General features: G+C 44.8%; 1 protein-coding gene across 2 annotated transcripts in view; it reads right to left on the bottom strand.

Annotated features, from left to right (window-relative positions):
• The window catches only part of si:dkeyp-23e4.3 (rho GTPase-activating protein 7), a 79258-nt gene extending 64966 nt beyond the window's left edge, over nt 1–14292 (bottom strand). The window contains exons 1-9 of one of the 2 annotated variants that reach the window (XM_041051406.1): nt 14033–14292; nt 6268–6339; nt 6070–6151; nt 5361–5424; nt 4216–4829; nt 3817–4033; nt 2707–3099; nt 1759–2072; nt 676–852 (exon numbers count right to left, since the gene is read on the bottom strand). In XM_041051406.1, coding sequence (XP_040907340.1) covers nt 676–852; nt 1759–2072; nt 2707–3099; nt 3817–4033; nt 4216–4829; nt 5361–5424; nt 6070–6151; nt 6268–6339; nt 14033–14066 — 1967 coding nt within the window. In that variant the 5' untranslated portion in view covers nt 14067–14292. Of the gene's footprint in view, nt 1–675; nt 856–1758; nt 2073–2706; nt 3100–3816; nt 4034–4215; nt 4830–5360; nt 5425–6069; nt 6152–6267; nt 6340–14032 lie in introns of both variants that reach the window. The other variant, XM_041051405.1, reaches the window with a different exon arrangement.
• Nucleotides 14293–27885: the final 13593 nt, after the last annotated feature.

The following is a 27885-nucleotide window of genomic DNA, read 5'->3' as shown; positions in this document are numbered from 1 at the left end:
TTTCCAAGCGTTTTTCTCTGCAGGGTCGTTACACGTTTTTACCGATGACCTCGACCACCTTCTGCACATGGGGATCTTTGAAATGTTTGCTGAGAGCGAAAGAGGAATGTAAATACGGAACAGAGATTGAGATGGATAGAGTGAAGAGGACGAGAGAGACACGGTGTGACCGTTTGAGGAAAGAGGTTGCCTTAAATAACCCACAAATCCTCAACAGTTAAGCAGCAAACAGAAAGCATGACAGAATCAAACTCCCCTCTGATTTACAGACCCAAAGCGAGGCATCAGCAGTCCTTCCTGGGGTTTTCTGGAAGGGCGTTTATTCCTCTTGAATCATGTTGCTGCTCTGTATATTTTTTTTTTTAAGCTGAGGCAAGGTTGCACCTGAGCCATGAATAATGAATGAACTTTCTAAATAGGCTGCCTGAAATATTTACCCCCTGCCCGCCCACCTGCCCTCCTTTCCACAGTTGTTTCCTTGAAGAAGTTTCTCTCTGCAGGTGTGCAGGAGCCAAGAATCCAACAATACTGTTGTTTTCACCGAGCTTTGTTTCTCAGGTCCTCACACCTCAGCTCACTCTGTCCTCAACCTCTGCTGAACCCTCACATTTATTTTCCAGCATAAAATCATCCATCCAAATATTCCCAGAGCCACTGTCCCTTCCCACTTCTTACCAGTTCCAGCCCTGCTTGCTGGATGGGGAGTACTTGTCCATGAGAGCGGTGAGCTTGAGCAGGGAGACTTTCTGCAGCAGGAGGAACTGGGACACAGACTGGTTCTCCACCCCTGGACAGGTGGTGGGCAGAGAGGGCAGGCTCTGCTCGCTGGACCAGTGCAGCTGCTGGCTCACTCTGCTGAGAAGCACAGCAGTCCATACAGATGAGTGTGCACACAGACAGTTTTTAACACATCACATACGAGCTGTGCTTTGTCAGACTCAGCCTACGGCCCAGCATTAGCATAACCAGCTCCAAACGCAGCCAAATTTAGCATGCTAGGCTACCTTAGCAATGGCACAGGAACATGCCAACATGTAGCATGTTAAATGAATACTAATACTCCGATGTTTAGCATAAAGCATGCTAACATGTTCATGCTAACACAATCACAGACAGTTAACATGCTAACATGCACATGTTTCTCTGTCAGCTTTGTGCTGCAGTAGATTTTCTGACTTGCTGTTGATGAACAGTCAGGGGATCAGCAAAGTAATAAAGATTCATCTTCTGGGGAATATATGTTTTTAATTAACAGTAATTTAGATTAAACAAAGAGCTGGACCAACAGATGTTCCCATCTCTCAAGCCACGATGCTAGTTTGGTTCAAGAAGTACAGGTAGATTAAAACAACGAAGTTAAAAAAAAAAAAAAAGATACCAATGATGTGGCTGCTTTTATATTAAGCGACATAACTTTTTATTACTGTATATCTGAGAATAGATATGCAACAACTAACAGTTATAAATGCACCACTATAAAAAGGCAATTACAGTATTCACCGTTTTATCTGTATCTGCATCTCAGTAATTTCACTCTTAATAAATTTCCCATAACTGTCATTAGTATCCTGCTTACACTTATAAATGTCCAGGGCCACTGTAAGTATCCAGTCAGTCTTCGAGTAACCCTGAATTATCTCTACCTACATTTGTGAAGCACTTTGAATTACACTTCTTGGGAAATGTGATATGTTCTACAAATAAAACTTGATTTAATTGCAGTTTTCGTTTCCTGTATCACTGTCCAAACTGTCTCACCTGCTCCTGGGTTGTGGTGATCTCGACTTCGGCTCCTCTCCGTTCACAGGTACCTTCTCACCGCTCTCTGCCTCCTTCTCCTCCTCCTCTGGATGCTGCACCTCCAGGTGGATGTGGCTGGGGGAGGACGGGCAGGGGGAGGCAGCTGAGGAGCAGTTGACAGGTGAGTCTTCAGGGGAGGAAGAGGAAGACGAGGAGGAGGAGGAAGATAGATTTTCGGACCAGGTGGAGACTAGCTGCTGAAGGTCGCTGATTCTCTCCAAAACACTGTCCAGAGCTGAGAAAACGTCCTCCGCTGCCAACAGCCGACTCACCTGAGAGAGGAAAGGTGTGCGGACAAAAATCACATGTATTTTTTTACTTTCTCTCCTGTTGACTGATTCAATGCATTTTAGGACTTAGCAAATTATTATTTTAATTATTATTTTGCGAAAGTTCAGAGGTAAACATAACTGGTTCATTAAAAGACATTTCCTGATGACTTCCATAATATTTTCTGTCCATTTTTATTTCCACGGCTGCCATCTTTATTCCAATAACACCTGAATCAGAGTGATTTACATCAGCTGTCAGAGACGACTGTATGGTCTCAATCGAAAATGGAATTTGATATGAGCACTCACACAATGATTTCTGGCTATAAGGGAACACTCCAGCTCCACACAGAGCTTAGCTTAGAATCAATATCCTCGATTGAATTACCTGAGTGTTTATAGATTTATGGAGATTTTCAGGGATTTTATTCTTTTCTTAGAGGGAGAGAGAGAGACAGAGAGACATAACTTACCATCTCATGATTAAATTAAATGAGCACCAAGTCCAATGTCCACTGTTCATGTACCCTACAGGCCACTGTACGATGGCAGCATGAATGTAAATCTAATACAAAATAAATGATCTGTTTATATTATAGAATGTATAAAGTGCAGTAACAGTCCTTTGACCCACCTCTGTCTCCCCACCCATCCGTTCTGCATCGCAGCCACCTTCACTTCTAGACAGCTGCTGGTCATCGGGCACGTTGTCGTAGATACTCAGCCGATGATCCAGCGCGGCGAGCGGGCTGGGGACGGCAACACCACAGGAAGGCAAAGGCGAGGGGTCTTGGTCACCAGCGACCAGTGATGATGTGCCACGGCGGCAACTGTTTCGCCCTCGGTAACCATGGAAGCTCCCAGTCCTCCAGTTGACAGAGGTGTTGTCGATGATGGGGGACAGGATGGTGTGTTTGTGTGCGAGGGACGTGGGGAAGGTCCCTGGTTTGTGTCCGTGTGGGATGTGGAAGACCAGGCTCTCATGGCTGCTGTTGCTGTTGTTGTTGTTGATCTGGTTCCTGTAGTCCTTTACAGGAACCAGTTTAAATAAAAGCAAGAAGGAAAAGGCAAAGACAGAAATTCAGAGAACGCAGAGGGGGAAACTACTGGATAAACTTTGACATATTATTCAAAATATACTTCCATGCTAATTATTACTAATATTTGGTGATTATTGCCATGCAGACCACTTAGTGTCACATGTAATCACAGTGAAATGGTTTAAAAATGGACACAAGCTGTTTCTATTCAGTGTTAAAAATGGGCAAAACATAAATGAATGTCTGCAGCCACAGTGGCCTTTAATGAATGTTAAATTATGAATATTAAACACTGTGGTTAAATGGTCCATTTTCTGTTATAACCCTTTTAGAAACGCTTTTAGAAAACCCCAGCTACAGGGTTAACACCTTCAAAAACCCTGGTTCTTATCCATATTCACACCTGTGATCATGACTGTGTGTGTTTCTGGGGATAAATGGGAAAACCAGGGATAACTAGGGATAACCAGTCTGGGAGAGAGGAGCTTGACTAAAGGTTAATCCCATTCTTTTTCAACTTGAGTGTTATTGTTGTAGCTCAGATCAACAGTTCTATCAGATGTTATGATACTGTAATGTACAACAAAATCTGCTGGGGCAAGACAAACGAGCAGAGAGACAGTCAGGCTGCAAACAGGCCAATGGTTCAGTCAGGTTCTCCAAACCACTTTATATGGAGGTAAGACTGAACCCTTTGGACTGACCTCTGCCCCCATGTGGTTCTGGTTGTTCCGGATCGTTCCACCTCCGACCCCGACACCGCTGTTAGAGCGTTTGCAGTTGCTCCTGACGCGGGTGACCGGGCTGGGCGTGCTGACGGTGCTGCTGCTCCCCGAGTGGCTGTTACTGCTGCTGCTGCTGCTGATGGTGTGAGGAGACGAGGGCGAGGAGGACGCCCGGCTGCTGGGTCCACCCTGCAGACTGGAGATATTCAGGAAGGCACATATATGGTTAGAGATGCAGAAGGAAAACTGTAAACCGTGCAACAGACGGAATATTTCTGGATCTGGTTGGACAGAAGATTTTTTTGAAGACTTTGAAAATACCGGATGCTGTGATTTGACCCTCTGGGTTTTTGAAAGATCACAATCCACAGTCCTCACCTTGATGGGCAGTGCAGCCTGTCCTCCTCTTGGATCAGAACCGGCCTGCACATGACATTCCGGGCCTGGCTGCCACTGCTGTGACCAGACGGGAGCAGTCCACTTGTCCCCCTCAGCCTCAGTCTCTCCATCTTCCTCAGCAGGCTGGTGCACTTCTTCCTCGGGGGTTTGTCTGGGAAACAGACCTCAGTCTCTAGACTCATGGTGGACGATCCTCCACCACTTTCACCGGGGGAGGGGGGTCCACTGAATGACGTGTCCAGGGAGGGGGTCTTGTTTGTGGAGGAGCAGCGGGAGGAGCTCCTGCTGGTCTCCTGGTCGTCCGTGGTGCTGGTGTGAGTGACTGCAGAGGTGGCTGTGATGGTAGCGGGTCCTCGGTGACCCTTGTGATGTCCGTCGTGGCCTTCGCTATCAGTGCTGCTGGAGCTGTGGATGGAGCAGAAATCATGGCGGTCGCTGACGTCACACAGAGACACATCCTGGGGTCCAGTTGGGCTGTCCGTCAAGCGAAGCGCGTCCATGGTTGAGTCCAGGCGTCGCCATCGCCGTGCCCGCCTGTCGTAGGTCCAGTTGGGGCTGATGGCGCAGAAGTCCTCCTCATCACAGTCGTCTCCCTGGAAGAAGAAAGATGGTTTAGACTGACAGACATGTTACTCATTATACAAACACACGGAGGAGAGGCGATGTAGGCATGCACACAATGTGCAAACACAACACCTGCACCCACACAAACACACAGAGATGTTTTCAATAATTCATACAAGGATGCAGAAAAACTGTTGCTGAGTGAGGTAAACTTATATTTAGAATTTAAAATGTGGTTGGATTGTTTTGAGCATAAAATAATTATTCAGTGTAGATTAAGAAAAAGAATTTGACTTTAAGGGGACAGTTCACAGATTTTAGACAGTTCGATCTGGTCTTAGAGAGGACAAATCTTTAACAGAGACCCTGTGTTATAAAAGGAAGGGGAGGAAGGAAGAAGAGGAGGAGGAGGAGGAGGAGAAGGACCCATCAGTTGGTATCAGTCAAAATCAAGTGATGCTTAACAAGCATGTTTCATGGCGTGATGCCCCCCCACCGCTCCGGCTGCTGCGAGGGTCCCGCTGTGTTTGAGTTTCTCGGTGTTCACTCTCAGCACTCACCCTGCGTTTTGATCTTCGCGGTTCGAGCCTCATTTCCACGCATTTGTTCAAAGTGCTTAATCTCCTGAAATAGGAAGAAGAAAGGAACATGGTGGTTCGACTGGCAGTGTCATCTGAAATTATACTGACCTGTTAAACACATTCGTTTCATGCAGTTCACAGTTTCATTCTCTCATCGTCTCTCATCATGTTACAGTGCTGTGTGAAGAGCTGTCTTTCAAAATGTCAAACTTCTTCTTCAGAGTTTTATAATGAAAAAGACAGAGCAGCACTTCCCCTTCCATCATCACCACTGAGCTTTACTGCCACTGATGACAACACTTATATTATGGAGAGAATCCTCCACAGAGAGTGAATACATTATTATAGTAACTGATCAAAAAATATTTTGGTTCCCAGTTTGACAGAAGCCCTCCACATCTTTTAAATATATTCTTTTTATTCTAACGTGCACAGCTTCTGGAACTCTGGAAAAGCAGGAGATTTTGGGCATTTTGTAAATATGATATATAATTTAATATCATTCAAACAGCTGCAGTTCAAACCACAGCCTCACAGTGAATGAACAAAAACGGAATGCTGTCATTTCTATTTAAATGTTTGTTGTATTTTTGGTGCATCAAGCTGTTCACATTATTGTGTCCACTCTGCCTGCGTAGCATTTGGAAACACAGTTAACTGTATGTGTGCGTGTGTGTGTGTGTCTTACCTGCAGAGTGAATCCAGAGCATCCTTATCCAGGAAGTGATGATCACGCTTCGCCCACTCGATGTCAACGGGGAACCTGCAGTCTGACAGACAAACAAGACAAATGACACAGTAAGACGCTGCCTGAGACGTGGAATCATCTCGGAGTTGACTCTGCAGGTTGCGTGGAACAGTATTACACCAACAGCCGCATATTTACCTTTGAATAATTGCACATACTGAGGGAAGCCGGCCGCTCGCAGCCAATCACAGGCCTCCTTGGCTTCAATCTCTGCAAACAGCGAGAAGGAAAACAGCATTTGATTCAATTATAATCATGTCATGCTCCGCCCGCTAAGAGGGCAAATATTTGCACTTAATCAGTCGTCTGTTTATGAAGTTTAATTACATTTGCATTCGGGTAAAAAAAAAAAAAAAAACACATTGAGAAAGAAAAACTGAGGAACATACAGGCTATTAATTATCTGTGAGGCCAAACAGGCCATTTTAATTAGTGTTAATTGGCTGAGTGGGGGTGGGAGCATCTAAAAGAGAGGGAAAAAAGTTTTTTTTTTTTTCATGTTTCCCTCATTTTCAGCTTCTATCCACATGCCCTCCTTCACTCCCTGAGACTGCTGCTGTGGATGGACAGTTCTCACATGCTACTCATCATCTGGTGATACCCCTGAAAAAGCAAACGTTCCAACATGGCTTCAGTTCAACACTGAGATAAAATTAATATTCTGAACTTTGCAGGCGTCCTCACTTCTGTCTTTCTCCAGTGCCAGAGCAGAGATTAACCAACGTCCAGCCACAACCCACAGCTTCAGTATCAACAGTCAGATTTGATTTTAAGATTTCTCACTCTGTGTGATTTGAAGACAGACTGTCTGCTAACATCACTATTATTTGTTCAAACCTGAACTAATGAAGACAAACAACATGCAGCCAAAGAGAAAGAAAGAGGGAAACCAGGTTTCACTGATGGTTTCATGCTGCACACAGTGTCAGCAGTGTGAGGAACTGATGCTGACTGATCCTCTACATGCTGCTTTTCAACAGGATGCACTTAAATGGATTTTTTTTCTAAGAAATGTGCATTAACATCCCTCTGGTTTGTTCTGAGGTTTTATTAATTTCTCTGTGGTTATACAACGTCAGTGCTGTAATTTAGTTTATAATATCACTACAGTCCCAGAGTTCCCAGCACGATTGGTCCTTGACCGTTGCCATGGGAAACACACTTTGAGTTGACTCTTGAAGCTCAGACACATCTCCACATGTATGTCCAGAAATGGTTTTTATCTAAATTACGCTCAGAAGCTTCAGAGTCGTAGTTCAAATTCTGTTTCACGAAAAAGTGTAGAATTCAAATTTCAGTAAGAATTTACACCGACAAGAAACAGGAATAGATACATGCTCACATGCATGCACAGGAGATTATATGTCGGTGCATTTACACAAACACAACCAGTTAGTCTCCACTGCAGTCGAGTATTTTTGTGGAAACTGACACACAGTATTAAAAAAAGGCTGGAGATGGAAAAAAAAATTCTCAGTTGAGGCTGAAAATGTTTTGTTGATCCAGAACATTTACAATAAGCAGAAATAATTTTCTCAGTACGACCCCGCAGCTCAGAAGAGGATGTGGATTTTCTGAGGGGTCTCAAAATATTTGTCCACCACAGTCCTCCCTGAAATGTTAAACCTGCTCTCTCCGTGCATAAGAGGCCTGTCGTGGTTAGCATACTGCCAAGGGCATTTCTTGTTTTCATATTCAGACAGCATGAAATATGGCCAACATTAGCCGACACTAAAGAACAACAACAGCAGTTTGGCCATGACTGATCGGTTCTTCAAACACTTCTTGTCTGCTGGTTGTGTTTTTACTGCCTACTTATTCATTCAGCTAAGATGAATGAAAGGCACCTAATTCACATTTTGTTTAGTTTTTTTCTGACTTTTCAAAAGTTTGCCTAAAATTCACTTGACAGCAGGATGGAAACTCGGCTTATGATGTGGTCTCGCTATTTCCCCAGATGCCCCCGGGGGTCAGGAGAACAGCGTGACACAAAGCAGATGGCCCAGACATGTAAACATGGGGGGGTGGGGGGGGGGGGGTCAGCAAATATGGCAATCTTCAAAATGACAGAAGGGAAAGACAAGAAAAACTGACTAAAAGTGAGGAGCAGGCAACGAAAATTAAAGAGTGGATGGTAAAGTACAGAGGAATTATCATAAGTGTGTATATCCTGACCCTTCGCATAACCTGCTGGTTAAACATCAGAGCTCTGAGCCTGTTTCCCGGCGTCACGATGGGGATGTGACATTTGAGATAGAAAAGGGATCAAGTGTGCTTGCAGAGCGGCAGTCGCACTTGTCCGTGAGAGGTTCTGTAAATCCAGGGATATGTGGATCGACCAGACTCCGAGCCATGAACTCGCCACGCTGCTTTTTCACCACCGACATCACTTCGTCCCGTTTTGCATCTTCGAGGGTCACAAGTTAAAGGCTCATGCCACTTAAACCAGTTTTCCACTTCAAACACTTTAAACTTCCTGCTTTAAGGCAACAGTGGCTCAGAGCTCAGAGAGGAGGCTTCTGCTGAAAATGTTTGAGGTTACAGTCCTAAAGCCTGCAGGGAAAATCTTAGCCGGGAAACTCAACGTATATTATTAAATTATCTTGGGTAAAGCATTCAGATCCAAATCACTCCAGGGCAGTCGTGGATAAAGATGGATTACAGCTGTACTGCAGCCATAACACATATATGAGTTAAAAGGGTGCAAACAGAAGAGGAAGCAGCTTTTCTTTGATTCCTAACAGGCTACGAGGTGTTTGGATGCTAAAGCTGCACTCGGCGTCTCTGCAGTCTCCGAGCGGGAGCGAGACAAACGAAAAGTTTCAACATCAAAACGCAGAAATCCTGGAAGCCACGATCAGTAAACCGCACACAGCGCGTTTGTGTTTACCAGCCGAAGATCAACCTGCATATCACAGAGCTGAGAGGAGAAAGATTCCTCTGCATGGAGAGCGAACTGAACTCAGGTCAGCCCCAGAGTTTCTGCTAAAGATGCTGCATCATGACCCAACGCTGCTGGGATCTGTAGTTTCAAACAGAAAGTTCACAGCGACACATTTGTGTTGCAGCCTCTTTGTTGCTTCAGATAATGGAACTTGTCCTGTTGTCGAGACAATAGTTGTCTTTGTGGCACATTTTATGTTGTGAAAACCTTCAACTCTATTGTGTATAATCCTCCTAAATCAGTGTTGTGTATTTATCATGAAAGCTCATGTTGTCTACAAACCGACCGAATGACATCAGAGCCGCCGGACACGTAATTAACCACTGATCTGAGAAACAAAACCCCACAGAACAGGAGTGAGAAGAAGGAAATCCTGGGACTGTCTGAGCACGGAGCTACGTTCGATGTGGACAAACGAAGCTGCAATGAACACACACAGATTCTGCTCTCTGAGAAACGAGGAGAAAGTAAGTCAGCCCAACACATACCTGACCTAATTACTCCATGAATTATGACTCCAGAGAGGAACAGAACACTCTACACCTGTCAGACACAACAATGAACTTGACGCTCCGCCTGCATGTTTGGTCACTGACTTCAGCTGCCACTTTCAGGGGCCCCCGCTCCACTCGGCGCGGCGTTTACGTAAGTGATGGTATCTACTGGGCTCCTGGGTTTGAGTGTGGCCACAGCAGGCAGCGGCCTCTTCCCTTTCCAAACGACTCTGTCTCTGAGGAAGTTGTGATTCGGCCCCTCTGGGCCCTGATAAGAGATTTGGACGTGTGATTAGGCCTCTCCACCCTCCCAGCGGCAGGAAGCTGGACAGCGTGTACCTGGACGCTGAGAGGAACTGGGGATGGTGGGTTTACGTGCTCGATGGACCGTTTGTGTCTGGGTGTTTATGTTTGTGGAGACACCAAAGACCTGGACAAACAGAATTACTGCTCACGTTAACGACAGTAACTTAGGGATTAAACATTTTTTTCATCTCATTTTTTTTAATTACTTCAAGAGAAAAGAACAACTGACTGATGTGATGATATATTTTATTCCTCGTGAGGCTGATTTCACAGTGTGGACTGTGAAGTCAGATTTTCCACAACACTTTGGGTTACGAATCATCATTATCACTCAATACTTATTTACACTTATTTACATCCTCCCTCGTTAATCGAACCCGCACCCAGCTCTCATCTTTCCCCGGTGAAATGGCAACTTTTCTGAAATTACAGTGAAATCAGACGTCGATCTTCCTGTCAGGCAGGAAAAAGAGGCTTCAGGAATTCCACACATACAGTCAAACAGGAGCGGCTCTGAGCTGCTGCAGCGTTTATCTGATCCCTGATCAGTTAAACCGCTGAATGATGTGTGTGGGTGAGAGAGCAGTCGTTCATCAATACGATGGAGTTAGTTTATACACAGCCGTTAGCTTCTCGCTCTTCTGGCAGCTAATGAACAGCTTCGGACCAGGACACCCTGATCTGCATGTAGCTCAAAAAACCACGACTGATCGTAATCAGATTTTTAATTTGGCCACTGGAGATGCATATGTGTGGTTATTTTATCTGAATATGAGACACTTATACACGGAGCCCAAGACTCAGGTGGAGGGCAACAAATCCACAAGAGGCCGGAACAAAACAAGATCAAACACACAGCCATTTTTCTGAAAGTCCAATATGGAACTGATGTTTGAAAGCTTTCACACTTCGCCTCACTAAACACCTGCGCTGCTCGTGGTGGATGAAGTGCAGTCACTGCTCGACTTGCAGTACGGGCGAGATGCTTTAGAGCGTCTCACAGGGATCCAGAGCTGAGGGCGAGGATCTGAGGTACGTCAGCTGTCAAAACGCCGAGCAGCGTTTCCCTCTTCCTTTTCACAGTTTCTCTGATAGTATTCCCTCATCAGTCCACTGCAGTCAGCCCGGCAAGAGGAAAGTTAAGATGTCTGCAGTCACGAAGGGCCGGAGGGGACGAACACGAAAAGTCTGCTGTGTGACTCGCTGTGTGTGTGTGTGTGTGTGTGTCTGAGTGTGTATGATGCAGCACTGTGTTGTCTCTGGACATATACTTTTAAAAACACAAACCAGCTTGTTAAAGCTGCACAGAAATGAACTTTAATATAAAAGAAATCTAATTATTAAAATGAAAAATAAGATGCTGCTGTGTCTTTAATCTTTGACTCACAGCTGCCGTCAGGAAGCGTCAGATAACGTCCTGACATGACTCTGGGAAATGTTGACTGTAACCCAGCAATGAATTAAGTTCTGCTGATGGAACTCTGATTCAGTTTAACGTTGTCTGTCCAAATCAGGGGGACAATTAGACATTAACACCATCACTGAGTAGTTTATCGTGTTATTTGAATTCTAATGATTTCAGACTTTTCATTTAATTTCACGAGACCAGGCCACACACACACACACACACACACACGGACTGTGACCTCAGCTGGCAGGTAACGCTGCATTAGCTCATACCTGGGTACAGTATAATAATTCCTATGCACTGTTGCCCTCCGTTGCTAACAACACTCTGTCCTGAGCCTTCGTGCCAGTGGAAAGACGGTCTCACTGAGCTCGGATAAGCACTCTCAGGTTACCATGAGGAAAAACTGGAGGCACGACGGGGGCATTTCGTAGAAAGAGATATGACACAGCCCCTGGGCAGAAACCCAGCTGTCTCCAGGCCAATCCAAACTAAACCACATGGAGAGGGAAGATTTCTTTATTTTCTTTAATCTGGGAGCTCTTCATCTGTTGGGTTCAGTCTCCAAAATTAACTTTTCAGGTCACCTGCCAACAGCCACTGAGAACTTTACCTGCCAAAAGTAGTTTTTTACCAGCCTGATTAAATTAAATAAAGTTTTTGGAAAGGCTGACCTGGTCTGTTCTCAGTTCTGCTCCATGATCAGAATCAGCCGGGTTGCTTAAAAAAGGGGATCACAGCTTCACAGAGGCTGAAGGCTCAGCTGGTCACCTGCTGGAATTCAGGTGTTGTCAGTGGGAAACGGCCACAGTGACTCCGCAGGCAGGTGAGTTCATGTTTGACCTGTTTATATGATACTGATGTCTCATCAGTACAAACTTCTCTAAACCTGAGAGGACAATTTGCTTGAGTGTCACTGGCCTCTACGGCAACAATCTGAATTCGTTTCTTTAATGTGAAACAGCTACAGGTTTCTTTCAACATTTACTTGACATCTGTTTAATAAAAGATGGTGTAGTTCAGCAGAGGCGGTTCAGATACAGATTTTAGGCTGGTGCTTAAACTAAGGCTTAGTATTTGTCTTCCTGAAGATTTTTAAAGGAACCGTTTGACATTTTGGGAAATGTACTTGGTGGAGAGTTAGATTAAGATCAATACACCCCCCCATATCTGTCTGTTAAATATAAGGCCACAGTCAGTGTGTTAATTAGTGAGCTTCAGAGTTAGTTCATTTTTAATGGAGCCATGACTGGGTCCTTTCCCAAGGAAAGGGACTTGACGTTATTAATCAGGTGTGAGCTGTTCAGTCTGGACTGAAACGTTTCTCAGCTGAACCATGAATCTGAGACTTCAGGTTTTTCCTGCAGGTTTTTAAAATTTTCATTGTTAATGAGCCACTTGTGCATTTAGGTAGAAACAACTGCAGCTCATTAACTGTTCAGGAGAAACAAACACGGAAGGGCTCTCACTGAGGGCAGCGTTCGACTTAAACTGTCTTTGAAGAGAAAAAGTCGACTGATATATTATTATTTATGAGAAACCACCGACTGCACCTCGTTTTCTGGGCCTGTTTGGCCTCTTCCTATGAACGTCTGCTAAAATGTAGATAAAGTGACACCACGCTGAGATATTCTCAGCACCTACAGAGTAGTTTGCTCCAAACTAAACCCTTTCAGTTATCAAACCATCAACGGCTTCACACTGAGAAACAATGTTTTGGTGTCTGGATCAAAAATTTCTTACTGGAGCCTCAACTGCACACTAATGTTCAAAAAAAAGAAATCCACTGTGGAGGAAACACAGGGGCCCCACTGCTAAGAGCTGAGGAGGAAATGGACCACAATGCAATGCAGCTAAGGTTTGAAACTCATGTAGTGTCTTGATCTCACTAAAACTGTGCAACAAGGTCAAGTGTCAGTTCCAGTGGATGAATTTCCTGTTAATTGAAGTTTCCACATGTGGATGTCGTGAATAACAAACAGAAAAATGTCAGTAAACGTTTCACAAAAAATCCCACAATACAGACGTTTAGATACGTTAAAGAAAATCATGTCACCGATAAAGCCACCGAGAACTTCACCACAAACACACACACAAACAAACAAAAGGCCAACAATGAAACCGAAACTGCAGATGTTTGGGAATAACTTCCATAAGATTCACGCACAGCGGTGTGAGTCCTTCCACACATGCAGGTACGTATTTCATGCCATTTTCAATTCTCTCCAACATATTTTCAAAGGAGCCCACACACATTCAGAGTGATTCCTACGCTCTCCCTGCCACAGAAACAGCTTTTTATTCCGCCAGTTCAAAAAACGCTCTCGTGGTGTTTTCAGGCCCACGGCTTTCAAACAATAAAGAACTCTCAGTCGATGCCGAAGTGCTTCAGATTCCTTTTTAGCCTCATGAATGAGCAGAACAACCCCGTTACACGTTGATTTAAACTGCTGATACACATTTAAGCAAAAAGTGGAAAAGTCAGTCTTCAGTTAATTCAGCAAACTACCAGAAGAGACTTTTAGAAGTAGCCCAGAAGTCATATTCTGTCTAATCAAGGCTCCGTCGGCTCCTCATTAATTTCAACTCGTTAAGCTAATTAACCAATCATCTTCTTAATGAATGTCATCAAGCACCAATTGTCAATTGTCGTCAAAAAGAAAACAGGCAGAATTGAGAAGCTGAGATTCTCATTATCTCCCTGCCTGCCGCACAACACAACTGCGGAGATGTAACTGAACACATACTCACTTGTGATCAACATGCCTCTGAGGTCTGAAGTCATGGACGGAGGGAACTTTAGCAAACTTCCATGTCACCCCTGAGACGTGATGGACGCACGTGTAAAAACATATTTTCGAGGAATTAAATCCAAAAAGGGAAAAGTCAGATATCCAGTGTTGTAGTGGAACAGTGAAGTCCAGTTGTGCTGGTCATGTGTGCCATCATGTTAATGAAGTCATTGTTGAAGATTTCCCCTTTCCCCTACCACTCCCCTTCCTCCGGCCCGGGCCGGACCATCTGAACACCAGGAGGGGGATGTCCTAAAAATAACCCAGGGGAAACACTGCAGACCCTTGAGCGCCCGCCTGAGGAGGCTGGAATTACTTCACTAATTTACGGGGACTGTATGAGACGTGGAAGGACTCATGGACGGGGCCGGTGAAATTTGGCAGATAAAATCTGTAAAGGCTGAATGTTTGTGACCCTCCCTGGCAGGAAATGATGGATCCCAAAGTGAGCTGGCTGCTCACACTGGTACAGGAGTGACCACAGATTTCCACAAGCAATTTGTTTTGTTTTTTTTTCCTCCTAAAATAGTATGATTTAAAATACACAGTTCAGACAGTCAGAGGTTCCACTGTGTTTGAAATGAGGTTCGTGGTGAAGCTCGTGATACAAATCGATATTCTCCTCGGCTCAGGCCCTGCACCACAACACACGGATGGTAACACTGCAAAGAGAAAGTGAGGAAATTAACAACATGAACTGTTCTCCTTTCTGAGAGTGAATACATCCCAGCAGCTCCAATCCCTGACCTCCTCATCGCCGTTTGGTGGTGGGGAGCTTTGAAAAAGAGCCACTTCAGATGAAATGAGAGACATATCCGACTGGGTGAATGACTCAACTCCAGGAGGATAAAGTCCTTGCCGTGCCCTAATAGTCTGTAGTTCTTCAAGGTTTCATCTCGGCTCAGTCCAAGGTATACCATTAGCATTAATGGCCTTCCATTTAACGCGTAGGTGTTTGATTATGGGCTTTTAAATGTGAATAACTCCCTCGGAGGAGAAGAGAGGAGAGGAGGGGAGAGGAGAGGAGAGCGGCCTGCGTGATTCGCTACATTAATTCACAAGTGGAGGAGGAGAAAGTGGGAGTAAGTAAACAGCTAATGGACTTTTTCCACAGTCTGCCGAGAGCCACAGAGCAAGAGCAGGAAGAGCAGAGAGAGAAGAGGTCGAAACTTGTTTTCTTCTCTTTGGAAACATTTCAGAGCAGATTTCAGAGGCCTGCCGAGTCGGTTTGCAGGTTAAAAAAAACCCTGTGTGTGTGTGTGTGTGATATACAGGACAGTATATCCTCTCAGTCAGTTCCATCACCTGCTTCATATTTACTCAAACATTTTACAGCTTCTGTGATTTGTGGAAAGGTTGGGGGACATTTGGCACCGACTGATCCCACAGCTTTAAAACAGGACCATCAGAGGCCACAGTTCTGGACGTGTCTCCTACCAGCAGACAGCCTTTCTAAATCCAAACAGCTGATGTGGAAGGTGTCACTCAAACACGTAATCACCCATTTGGCAGCTGTTTGGAGCTTTTTATTTGGTTTTACTTCATAGTTTTTGAACATTTACTGCTTGGTTCAGTCTCACTGCTTTCATCAACCTTGTATCCAGAAGCATCAAGCAGCTGTTCTCAGCAATCTTTTGGATGTGCGACTCTTTTCTATCTGTTATTACAAAGCAATAGATGATCAGGGTGTGTGTCCTTCAGCTTGTTGGAAAGTTGATCTTCACAGAAACGCAACTTTAAACTTAACCAGACTTTATCCATCGGGGGGCAGATCAGGAAACACTCAGGAGGTTTGGAAGGAAGCTTTTTATACGAAGGACTCTGTGAGGAACATAAACACACACTGACATTATCACTAAATGAAGTTGTTAGGGTGAACACAATAGCAAATGGTTGCCTGTTAACACATCCACTACACACACAGAAACATTAGCAGTCATTTGCAGTTCCATGTGACTGGACAGAGTCCACTGTTCATTCTCCTTTTAGCTCTGATTTGGCCTCCACCACCTCCTGAGGGAAGAATCTGGCTCTTTAGCTGCTAAATGTTCCGCTGCGTTCACCAGCAGGTCGTGTGCACTGGGTTCATGAGAGCAGAAGACTGAACTGAGCACAAACGCCGGGGGTCAATAAACAAATAAACAAACAAGGATCCAAAACAGACTAAAAACGCTCAGTAGAGTCGAGGGGATCCTGAAGAATTCAGTGTCCTCTCTGAGCTTCTGTAGCTACAGAAAAAAAAAGAGACAACTATCAAAACAAACTTTCTAACCATTAAATGAGACATTTGCTTTCCAACCTATTTATTCCTTTGCTTTTGTTTATCAGTGAAACCCTGGTCCCAGAGCCACACAGGGAAACGCCTTCAGTCTCTGGAGCTGACATGATGTGGACTGTAGGAATCAGGATGACCTCTGACCTCTGGCTCTGCCGACAAAAAACTCTCTCTGTCTCTGCTCTGTTTAAAGGTTACACAAGACTGCATTTCCTTTTCCTAAGCAAGAGCCTCACGGGCGTCAGAGGAGGAAGAATCCAACAATACTCCCAGCGGATGGGGCTTTTTGTGCGTGTGTGTGATATGTGTATGAGTGTGTACAAGTGTGTGGTTGTATCCTTTGTGCGTGTTTGGTGTTTTGAGGGAGGCAGCTACAGTACGTGAAGCTGCGATGTGTTGTGTTTTCTCTCACAAGCTGTGTATTCACTGCTGCTTGCGTGTGTGCTCTGGGGTGTGTACGCAGCTGAGTTTACTTTTGTGTAAATGTGATTGTGTGTGAGTGTTTGTAGTCTAATCTGACTCCGGCCTCCGAGGCTTCGGGGCTGGTATTTCCGATGCAGCAGGACAGGAAGTGGCCTGCTCTCTTGAACTATGTCCTCTCATCTGAGCACTGCAGCACACACTCCGCAAACCCTATCACTCCATCTGTGTGTGTGTGTGTGTGTGTGTGTGTGTGTGTGATGCAGAGAGACAGAGTAAATGTTCCTTTCTTTGTGTTTGCATTGTAACCAGAGAACAGTGAAGACGTGAAAAGGTTAAAACACTCATAATGAGACGATGAGTAGATTAATAATCGACAGTTCTGGTGACGAATAAACGGTTGAAGTCGTTTATCGAGCAAACGTGACGTTAAACTGAATTTCTTCAGGTTTTCTGACTCCGACAAAACAAACGACCTGAAGATGTCGTCTCAGGCTCCGAGAGGCTCCGTAGACTAAACAGTGAATTCGTGACTCAGAATTCTTCTGCTCTCCTGTGAGAAAACTCACTGCACAGTTTGTGTCACTAAGAAACTATTTAACCAGTCAAGTAGTTAACAAATCAGTTAACTTCAGACAAAGGCCAGTAAACAGGAAAAAGCCTAAATCAGATCAGTGTTTGCTCTGACCCCTCTCTGCCTTTAGAGCAGCACTAGTTCTCCTTGGCTCACCTGCACACAGTCCCTCAGGTAGTTGGCAGGTCGGTCGGCCTTTACCATCACTGCATTGACAGTCACACAGGTTTCACAACAGCTAACTGTTCAACCACTGCAGCAGAGACAGAGTTTCGAGCCCAGGTAGCAGCACCTTCGGCTCCGTCATGCTTCCCAGGGATCTTTGTACATGGGAAGTTGGTCAGGGATTGTGACCACGTTGCTTCAGTAGCGGTTCCTACTGGTTAGTCAGGATGCTGAACAGAGACCAGTGAAACCAGGAAGATGATATGAACCTTATTGGTGCTGGAGGTAGCATCTGTCAGTGAAGTCAGAGTCTAATCAGGGGCTCTGGACTGGGAGAAACCAGGAGGACAGATAATCAAAATAAGATTAAAAATTAAAGACTGATATGTGAAGAACCGCCTGATTTTCAGTGACGTGATGGATGAAAGCTCCATTCAGCTTCATCTCCAGTGTTATTGATATGTGGCTGTTTGGGGATTTGTTTGATGGATTGCCTTCTTCTTGCCATCTTGTTATCTCCTTATTGAGTTCATCCTTCTGTTGCGTGATAGATAAGAATCTAAGCGTCTGAAGAGCCAAACACTTCTGCACGGCGCCGTAGATCAGCAGAGCTATCCTTGACGTCGGCTTGTGTGGACGTCTTTGCAGACTAAAATTCCCTGTGAGTTCTGTCTTTGTCCTCAGAGACGACGACAGAACTGGTTGTCACTTGTGAATCTCTGGTTGTAAAATGGTTGTGAGGGATCTGCTGCACTGATGTTTGAAAGTCACATTTGTTGATGCTTTAATTTTTGACTGACTGACACGTGGCCTGTCTATACACAGGAAAACAGAAAAATAACAACAAATCTCTAAAAATACAAACTGTTTTACTGCGGTTTTGTAGAGGACACAGTTGGTGTGGAATGGAAATAATAAGAATATCAGTAAAAGCGATGCCTCTTCTCAGTAATCCCTCCTAAGTCTGTTTGAGTGTTTCAGACACTCAGCACCAGATTTCTTTAAAACTGTGCAGTGAAAACAGAACGAAGTGTTTTTATTTTTTCAAGCGGACGCTTTCAGGGAAGCAGGCTGGTGTAAATAAATAAATCCACTGTCTGAGCTGTGGATTCTGTGGCAGCCAGCATGACGCACATCTGTGCGACGGTTATGTATGAATTAATTTACACATCATAACAAACGCCCTTCTGTCTCTGTGAGCACTTAAAGTAACAGCATGAACGTTACAGCCATCAATCCTGCTAAAGCACACGACCACCACAGCCTCCTCACAGGAATCAATGCCTTGATTAAATCCTGTCTTCTCCTTCTTCTTCTCTGGTGGAGGTAAACATTTACTGTGCTGTTGGACTTTGCAGAGCCAGATCCTGATCCAAGCAGCCTCCCATGGTCTTCACTATCGGTTTACTGGGAATCTGATTAGAGCTGCTCTTTATTTGCGCTTGGGAATGATCTCAGAGTGCGAAGCAATGGGCCGTCCACACACAGTTCATTTGGAAAGTGTCTTTATGAGGACTACACCTCCTAAAACCGATGGTTGGAGACTCTGGCAGCAAACACAGCAGACTTTCTGGGCCCTTATTTCCTTGCCAATGGGATTCTGTCATTTTCAAAATCTGCTGTTTGTTTTCGCCAAATGATTCTTATCTGGATTCGAAGGAATCTGTGTGTTTCGTTCGTACGTCCCTCCAGTTTTATTTTAGATGCTTGTCACCGCAAGAAAATGATTTCTGATATCTCTGAGTGATCACCAAGAAAATATTACAAAACACTCGCACGTCTTCCTGTGATACAAAACCCAACATGCTGTTTATCTAAAGTCACAATTGCCCAAAAGGGCGAAGAGCAAACTCCCTTCATCTCTTTACAACTGTAAAACAAAATCCCAAAGAGGCCTGGAGTTCACATATTCATGTGTCATGTAAGGGAGGAAATTACTTATTGAATAACCTTTAATTTAATAACGACACCAAAACGAAAAAAGGTACGAAACACTAAAAGCTGTTTTCAGGCGCACGTTATAGAAGAGCAGAGAAATTTTCGTGCTGGTAGATTCATTTTGTCTTTCCTTTGTAAACAAACAGTTCAGAAACAGTGACATGGAGAGGTCACGCATCCCTCTCCATCAGCTGACCTGCAGCAGAATCACCGTTTTAACGCAGTGCAGCTCTCACAACACCTGTGAGCGAAGGTGCTGCTTTCGCCAAAACATCGACATCATATCTTTATTTTCTTTTGTAAATGGAAAACATTTTAAAGGAGGACCCGACAATCACCAGCTCATCTTAAAGCTCTGTCGACTGCTGTTTTAACTCCCCGCTCTGAATCAGATCGCTCCCTGCCCCGTGAAAAGCTGGTCTGCTTAGCGACGGAGTGTGTGAAAGCTTTATGCAGCTTTCGTCCACTTTTGGATGCAGCCAGCTTCGTTTTACCTTCGGCCTCACCTGTGCTCACCTTTAAATCAGCACCAGTTCTCCTCAGTATACTTGTGCTGTCTGTCTGCCTGCCTGCCTGTCCATCTGTCTGTCTCTGTCTGTCTGTCTGTCTGTCTGTCTGTCCGTCCGTCCGTCCGTCCGTCTGCCTGCCTGCCTGCCTGCCTGTCCATCTGTCTGTCTGCCTGCCTGCCTGCCTGTCTGCCTGCCTGTCCATCTGTCCGTCTGTCTGCAGCTCTCCACAGGGACACAGCACATTTAGCAGTGACAAGAATGGAGTCTGAGTCTAATTAGGTCCTCTGGACTGGGAGACAACAGGAAACAAATATTCAAAATAAGTTGGGACAAAAAGACAAAGCATGAAGTTTGAAGCAGCGGCTGGTTTTCAGTGATGTGAGAGATGAAAGCCCCATTCAGCTTCACCTCCACTGCTGCTGATATAACAAGCAGAAATGGCTGTTTGGGGATTTACCTGATGGATTACTCTCTTCTTGCAATCTTGTTATCTTCTTACAGAGTTCACCCTTATTTCCATGCTAAAACCCCAACATTACCATACTGTCAGCCATGTTTCTCTCTGATGAATAGCCAGCTGTGGAGCAGTGTATTAGCGCTGCGCAGATGTGAATGTCTGCACCTATTTGTAAATAAATCTGGGACCGAAAGCAAAAAGCAAAACCACTTTGGGAGAGGTGAAATGATGACGAGAGCCAAACATGGCTGAAATGTTCAGAGTCTGAACGCTCTGAAAGATAAAGACTCAACAGATTGATGCCGAAGAAGAACAATGATCGAGAAAAGCGATTAAAATTTAAATACTGACGTAAATAAAAGTGAATAAATAATTCTGTGACATGGAAACAAGAAGCATAAACAGAAACCGAAGAGCCAGAAAAAAACCTGAGCATATAAAACATTTATGCATGGCCTCACAGCATCTCCTGCCCAGTCTGACAGGCGCTTTATCCCACTGAGTCACTGGGACGCCCCACGGCTGAGCCTTCCAACTGTACTTGTTGACACCACACTATAAATAAAGTGTTCTGTGCTGTTTTGTTCTGGGCAGTGGATGGAAACCCGGGGACACTGCCAAGGGTCAGCAGAGCCCCTGGCACCGTGTTCAGAGATGTTATTATCAAGCTCTCAGCGCGGTTATTGTTCCAGAATTTCTCCAAACACCAAGTGTGACAGTTGGCCTGCACGGGTGTAATGTCTGACATCCTCCTCTGACAAAAGTCCGAGGGTGGAGAGCGGCGAGGGGAAGAAGCTGAACCTCGAGTGAACGGTCCCAAAGGTCAAAGAATATCTAAAACAGTTCACCAAGTTTTTCTGAGTTCCATTCAGCGTTGATGAGATTATTTACTGCAGCAGATGAGCAATAAATCAATTCATCATATACATCTGTGCACTTTAAACGACCTGTAGCTTGTTGTTCAGCTCAGAGCCACAAATAGAAACCATGTGTCCAGCGCTGAAGGCCACACTGGTGCCTGTCAGAGGTCTGAGTCCTCCCATCAGGAAGTCCCACTCCAACACCAGCTTCACCATCTCTGCTGCCCAGAGTCCATCAACGCCTACGGCTGGAACACTGTGTCCAACAACAAAGGTAACCCTGAGTCCCACCGTCTGACCCGGGGTCATCCCAGGGTCCACGCCACAGGAAACTGTGATGTGGTGGGTTCTGATGGTTCCTCTGCAGCGTGGACAGAATCTCAGCAGAACAGCTAAAACCTGCTGATGCACCAGCTTTATTTAGTAACTGAGCAACTTGTTTCTCATAACGCTTCAGTTTCTGAGCAAACTAAACAGGCTGAGCTCTGTTCACCGGCTGGTTAATACTCACTGCTCAATACGTCAAACCAGGACGCTCCTGAATGGAACAGGTCTTCAACAGCAATCTCACAAAAACTGCTGCATCAACAAAAAATACAAAGCTATGAAAAGTCCAAGAGTTTAGAGAAAGACACTAAACTGGCCGGAGACGAAACGTTCGCCTGCCGTCAGCGTCCAGGAGGGGAGAAGAAGAAGTGTGGGTCATGATGATCCACACAAAAATGAACCTCAGTGTTTAAAACTACACATTAACTTTCATTTGATTTACACTGAAATAGACCAGTTACCCCCGAAATCTTATAAGAAATGAATTTTAAGATATTAACGTTAAGTCAAACAAGCACACACACACACACGAGCACACGCACACACACACGCGCGCGCACACACACACACACACGCACATGCACACACACAATAAATCTCTGTCTGCCCTGACTACTCTTTGACCACAATGCAGTGTCCTCAACCAGAGAGAAGTGAGGACAGGTGAAGCCTCATTAAGAAGGCAATGATGGTTGAGAGAGAGGAATTTACACACACACACACACACACACACACACACACACACACACACACACACACACACACACACACACACTCATCTCGCTTACAGAGAGATGGCAGGTTTACAAAAGATAACAGGATTATTTTCATTCTATATTTAACCTTTATTTAACCAAAGAAAGTCGATTAACAAATGTCAGTGTGTGTGTGGAGAGAAGGATCAAAGGACAACTCAAACTTTATTAAAGGATAAATCTGGTTATTTTTAACTCGGGTTATATTTTCTTACTTTCTGAGTTTGATGAAAGTTATTTGCTTCTGCACACAGGTGTGAAAATTACAAAATCTAAAAAGTGTTCCTGTAACAATGAGGATTTCTGAAGTGAACTGTTACGGTCATTATACAAACAGGAAATGTTTCAGGGAAACATGGTGGAAACCTGCCAGCTGTTCTACACTGTGTTATATATCAAGTTAAGTGCATGTGGACGTTTCTATAATAAGGCTAGTTACTGGGAGTACTTACTGGCATTTAGCTGGTCAGTGTGGTTACTATGGAAAACCCCATCATGAGTTCACGAGTGGAGCCAAGATGGCTGACCTCTGGGGTTTCCTCTCTCTGCGCTGTGAGTGTTTGCCTCTGAGCCTGATACGTTTCTGGGCGAACTGGTGTGTGTCATTATGTGAGTGTGTGTGCATGTATTGTGTGGGTGAGTGTGTGTCGTATCAACACTCAGGAAGTCATTATGTGAAAAAGAACATTACACTCAAATTGACAGTAAAAGCCTGTCTGCAAATCTCATCTTCGTTTTTGGTAGCGGCACGTTTCCTCTGAAATGTGACGAGAGGGACAGGCTTAGCCGAGGGGGGCAGCTGGGCGGCCAGTGGGCTGCTCAAATAGCCCCGTGTCGAGGCAAGAGGGCAGGGGTGAAGCGTGGAAAAGGAAGTAAAATCCTGGTTAAATTAAGGTTTTGGTTTTTTTTAATCATGAAAGAAGAAGTTCGTTTTCCCTCTTTCTAAGCACATCACATCACCTGACCCTTCAGATTTATCTCGTGACCCTTTGGAGGTGCCTGACCCCTAGGTTGGGAACCACTGGACTTAACTAGCCAACTATAAATGACGCAGTTAAAACCAGACTAGTTAAAACAGTACATGACACGCGTCTGTGCATTTAAACGCTTCATTCACGTGCATCCGAACCGCACGAGGCACAGAACGGAAACCTGGAGCACGTCTTACACAGAGGCGATCAGAGAACACAGAACACGCTCACTGTGTCTTCCTAAGCCCACAGTCTTCAAGATCTCCTGTCTCACCGGCATCCACACCTCGGAGTCCGTGTCACTGTAGCGTGGACGCAGGAAGTCCCCGCCCAGAACGCAGCGATCCACAAGACGATACAGCCTTTTATAGACACGCCACTCTGACCGCTCCATCCTGTTCGCCTGCTCAGGAAATCCCTCCGTGATTAACCGCCCCTTCCTGACTGGCTGCGTGATTGCCTGTCTGTCTGTCTGCCTGTTGCACCGTCTGACCGCCTGTCTCAACCACGTCGCACACCTGTCCGTCCATCTCTTTGCCCCCCTGCCCACTGACTCTATTAATTCAGCCTCACTCTGCTTTGCTTTGAAGGAGCACGGCAACATCTGTGAGTGCTGATCGGGTTTGCAGATCAATACCAGAGACTAAACAACCACGTCTTCGAATGCTGGGAGTTCTGGCTGGAAGAACAGAGCCGGTGGACTCTGGGGGCCAAGACGTCCTCAGTGGAAAATATAAATACAGCTGTTTAATTCTGGGAGTTAACCTCAGAGCTGTGGGTGTTTCGCTGAGTTCAGACCTGTGGATATTTTTATAGTGATGACTCCTGAATGTGAGTGTGTGGTAGGGTGGGGTGATGACCTCTGACTCGTCACCTCTGTATTTCTAACATCCCAGCTATGTTCCAGAGTGGGAATAACCAGCATTCAGCCTCACGGGCTGAAATAAGACGTTAAAGTCTCCTACAGACAAATTATAATCCACTAAGATTCATCTTAAGATTCCTCGAGGTCTTTCAGGCAGAAGTTGAGTGAAATGCTCCACACGTTAAACCCACACGTTAAACTCGGATGATCCAACAAATGAAATGTGAAAGCAACAGGATGTTTTCCTGCTTTTATGAAAACATAAAAGTCTTATCATAAAAGACAGGCCAGAATTACTCTCCTTCTTTTTGTATTTTTCATCTGTTCTTTCTTTCTTTCTTTCTTTCCCCTCTCACTATCTCACCCACTCTGTTTCTAAAACTTAATTCCACTTCACATTCAACTCCCAACTTCCAATTACTCTGGTGGGGCTGACATCCCAGGCGCCGTCCCCTCTCAGGGCCTATAAACCTTTGATGGGAACAATGACTGATAACTCAGGAACAAGAAAAAATTAGGCCGCTTCGTTATTGGTGATTCATAATCCACTTCTGAGGTGTTAATGTGGAGCCATATTTAAGCTGCCAATGTTTAATATACACTTTCTGCAGTTGTACTAAATCTACTGCAGTTTTCGGTGGGGGAGGGCGGGGAGCGGGGTGTTAATGGAAGCAGTCGAGGGGCAGGTCAGACTTGGCCACCTGCCCAGGACGGGACTTTGCTTTTGGCTTTTTGGTTGCTTTTCTCTTTGTTGGTCTCTCCTTTGCTTTTATTCAGTTTCTCTCTCTCTTCTCGTCTCTTTCTCCCTTTTTCTTGTCCACTGGAATGCTAAATTAATCCTGTTAGAATGGCCGTTACGATGACAGAGACATGCTACAGGAAGGAAATGCCAAGGCGAAGGTCGGATGTTTGTATTTTCCCAACAGCAGCACAGGTACATCAGCAAACCAAAGGTGAGGCCTAACCAGCAACAACAGCAGATCCAAAACTGGAGCCTTTTATACCATGTTCTGATCGGCCTGATACCACACACCTGACAGCCACAGGTAACGAAGCCCTTTCTTACAAGTCATGAATATCAAGCACTCGACACGTGCAGACTGGAAACTCGTCTCCGTCCTTACATTTCTGATTTTTGTTCTGCCGACTTCACGACCGCGTCTGCGATGCTGATATTATCCGAGTTACTCTCCTGCACACCACATGCTGTACCCTGAACTGTCTCTTCATGCAGAAGCGGATCTCGAATGTGAATCACAGTGAACATAATGAGGAGCGGTGAGACTGATGAGAGCAGGAAAACTGAAATGTCCAGGAAATGTCTCAGAACAGTAAAAGTACATTCATTTTTAGCTTAATTGCCGAGGTGAGTCAGACGCTGAGCTTTCGGGCTGTAATCCCACTGACATTTGCCTTTAATGCCAGACTTAGTAATATGGACCCTCACATGCTGCTAATGGATCAGCGCAGTTTCCAAATATCAGACCTTTAAAAAGTTCAAAACTCTCAAAGGGGCGTGATAATACCTGGAAAATAAACATCATTTACTGGTGGAATATCTTTTGATTTACAATCTTCTTTTCCTGTGTCTGAGGCAGGATGATCAATATTTGCGAACATGAACAGCTGACTCACACAGCGCTAAGCATTTAACTACACCACTAACAGCATGAGAAGACACTCGCCGGATTTTAAGTTTCCGCAGACACAGAAATGTCAGTGCAGAAACATCTGTTGCAGCAGAATTCTTGGGAAACTCCACGCTAACCTGCACCTTTGGTGCTGCAGCCACAGATCAGGTACTTCACACAGTTCTGTAAAATGAACCCTGAATGCTGTTTTAAGACCTATCCCAAATAACCCAGCTTCTCCAAAGTCTCAGACTTTTGTCTTTTCTGTGTTTTATATCATTGTGACCTGAATATTTCTTGGTTTTGAGCTGTTGGTCAAACACACGATTCTTCCAAAACCAATAAGGACATGATACAACACGTAAAACCTTTATTGTCTGAGATGTGATCTTGCAGCGTCAGTGGTTAAAAAGCATGGAAAAGCCTTTTCCTTTCCTTCTATCTGACCAACCAAGAATTACAAACCACGAACTACCAAAACTTTTACTCTGGATATTTACCAGAAGTCTCCAAACTCTACACCGACCAGAGGGAGGGCAGAATGTGGGTGTGCCACGTTTGTTGTGACATTACTTTAATATTTGGGACAAATAATTTTTTTTTATCCATTTCAGAGCAGATGCAGTCAGAAAACTCATGACTGACGTGGACTCCATCAGAGGTTCCAACTTTCACTTGTTTTTTTTTCCCCTTCATAAAGTAAACTTTATAAAACGAACCCTTTCAGCAAACATTTCGTACACAGTCCACATCCTGCCTTCACTGAAGACCAAAGCCAGGAGCCCGAATCTCACAACAGCCTGCCTCCTCGTATTAGGAGGGTTCGGAAAGAAGGCTTTGACGAAAAGGTCAGGCCACCTTTCGCTATTGAAAATCATTGGCTGCTAAAGATCATGACATTAAAGGTATGAGAGGAGAGGCCATAAGAGAGCGGCAGCGAGGAAGAACAGATGAGGTAGTGGTGGAAAAGACAGGGATGGAGGGATGGGAATAGAAAGAACAAGAGAGAGAGAGAGAGAGAGAGAGAGAGAGAGAGAGAGAGAGAGAGAGAGAGAGAGAGAGAAAGAGAGAGAGAGAGAGAGAGAGAGAGAAAGAGAGAAAGAGAGAGAGAGAGAGAGAGAGAGAGAGAGTGAGTGTACCAGAGGAGGAGGAGAAGGACAGAGAGTCAGCTGACATTAAAAAAACAGACAGAAAATATTACAATCAATGCAGAAGGATTCAGCTGTATGTAAAAATACAGTTCAACTATTATACTGTTACTATAATATTTTCATGCATCATAATGTGCAACATGGCATCATGTAATTAATTAAAGAGGCAGACCCCAACACACACACACGCACGCACACACACACACACACACACACACACACACACACACACACACACACACACACACACACACACACACACACACACACACTTTCTATAGCACTTGGTCTTAGCTGCAGGGACACAATCCAAACCTCGTCAGTTGAAAAACCACGATAACATTTGTGAGGTGGGTTGGGTTTTTTTTGTTTTTTTTAGGGTGGACTGTTCCTTTAGCTCAGTCGAGTACAAAGTTGAGCCTCTTGAACAACAATAACAACAACAACAACATCTGTATGTCTGTATTCAGCGGAGACCGTTTACCGTCCTACTTCACGTGTTAAATAACCGGTTTGAAAGAAACAAACTGTTGAGCAACATTCTGCCATAAAATCAATTTTCAAGCCGCAGTGAAATGAGGCCAACGTGCTGAAGGCTGAGGAATTAGACATACTGTATGTAGGCTAACGCTACGCTAACAGAGACTCAGTGGAACCAAATGATTAGAGCAGCAGACAAACCCTGCAGAGCAAAAAGTGTGTGTGTGTGTGTGTGATGAAACCTCTCTGATGTGGTGTTAGACCGAGGTCTGTGTGAGCCGGTTTCTTCCAGCACTGTGTCAGCACGGTGAACTCTATATGTTCATTTCACCAACACATTATTCCTCCACAGAAAAGGTGGAACTGGGTCACTGAGCGTCGCACTGCAGCTCCGAACGTAAACGTGTGAGACACGGTGACGTTTTACTGAGCAG

The sequence above is a fragment of the Toxotes jaculatrix genome, chromosome 12 (genome assembly GCF_017976425.1).
Source record: "Toxotes jaculatrix isolate fToxJac2 chromosome 12, fToxJac2.pri, whole genome shotgun sequence".
NCBI classification, from domain to species: domain Eukaryota; kingdom Metazoa; phylum Chordata; class Actinopteri; family Toxotidae; genus Toxotes; species Toxotes jaculatrix.
Note: the sequence above shows the minus strand (reverse complement) of the source record. Positions and strands in the feature narration are given on the sequence as shown.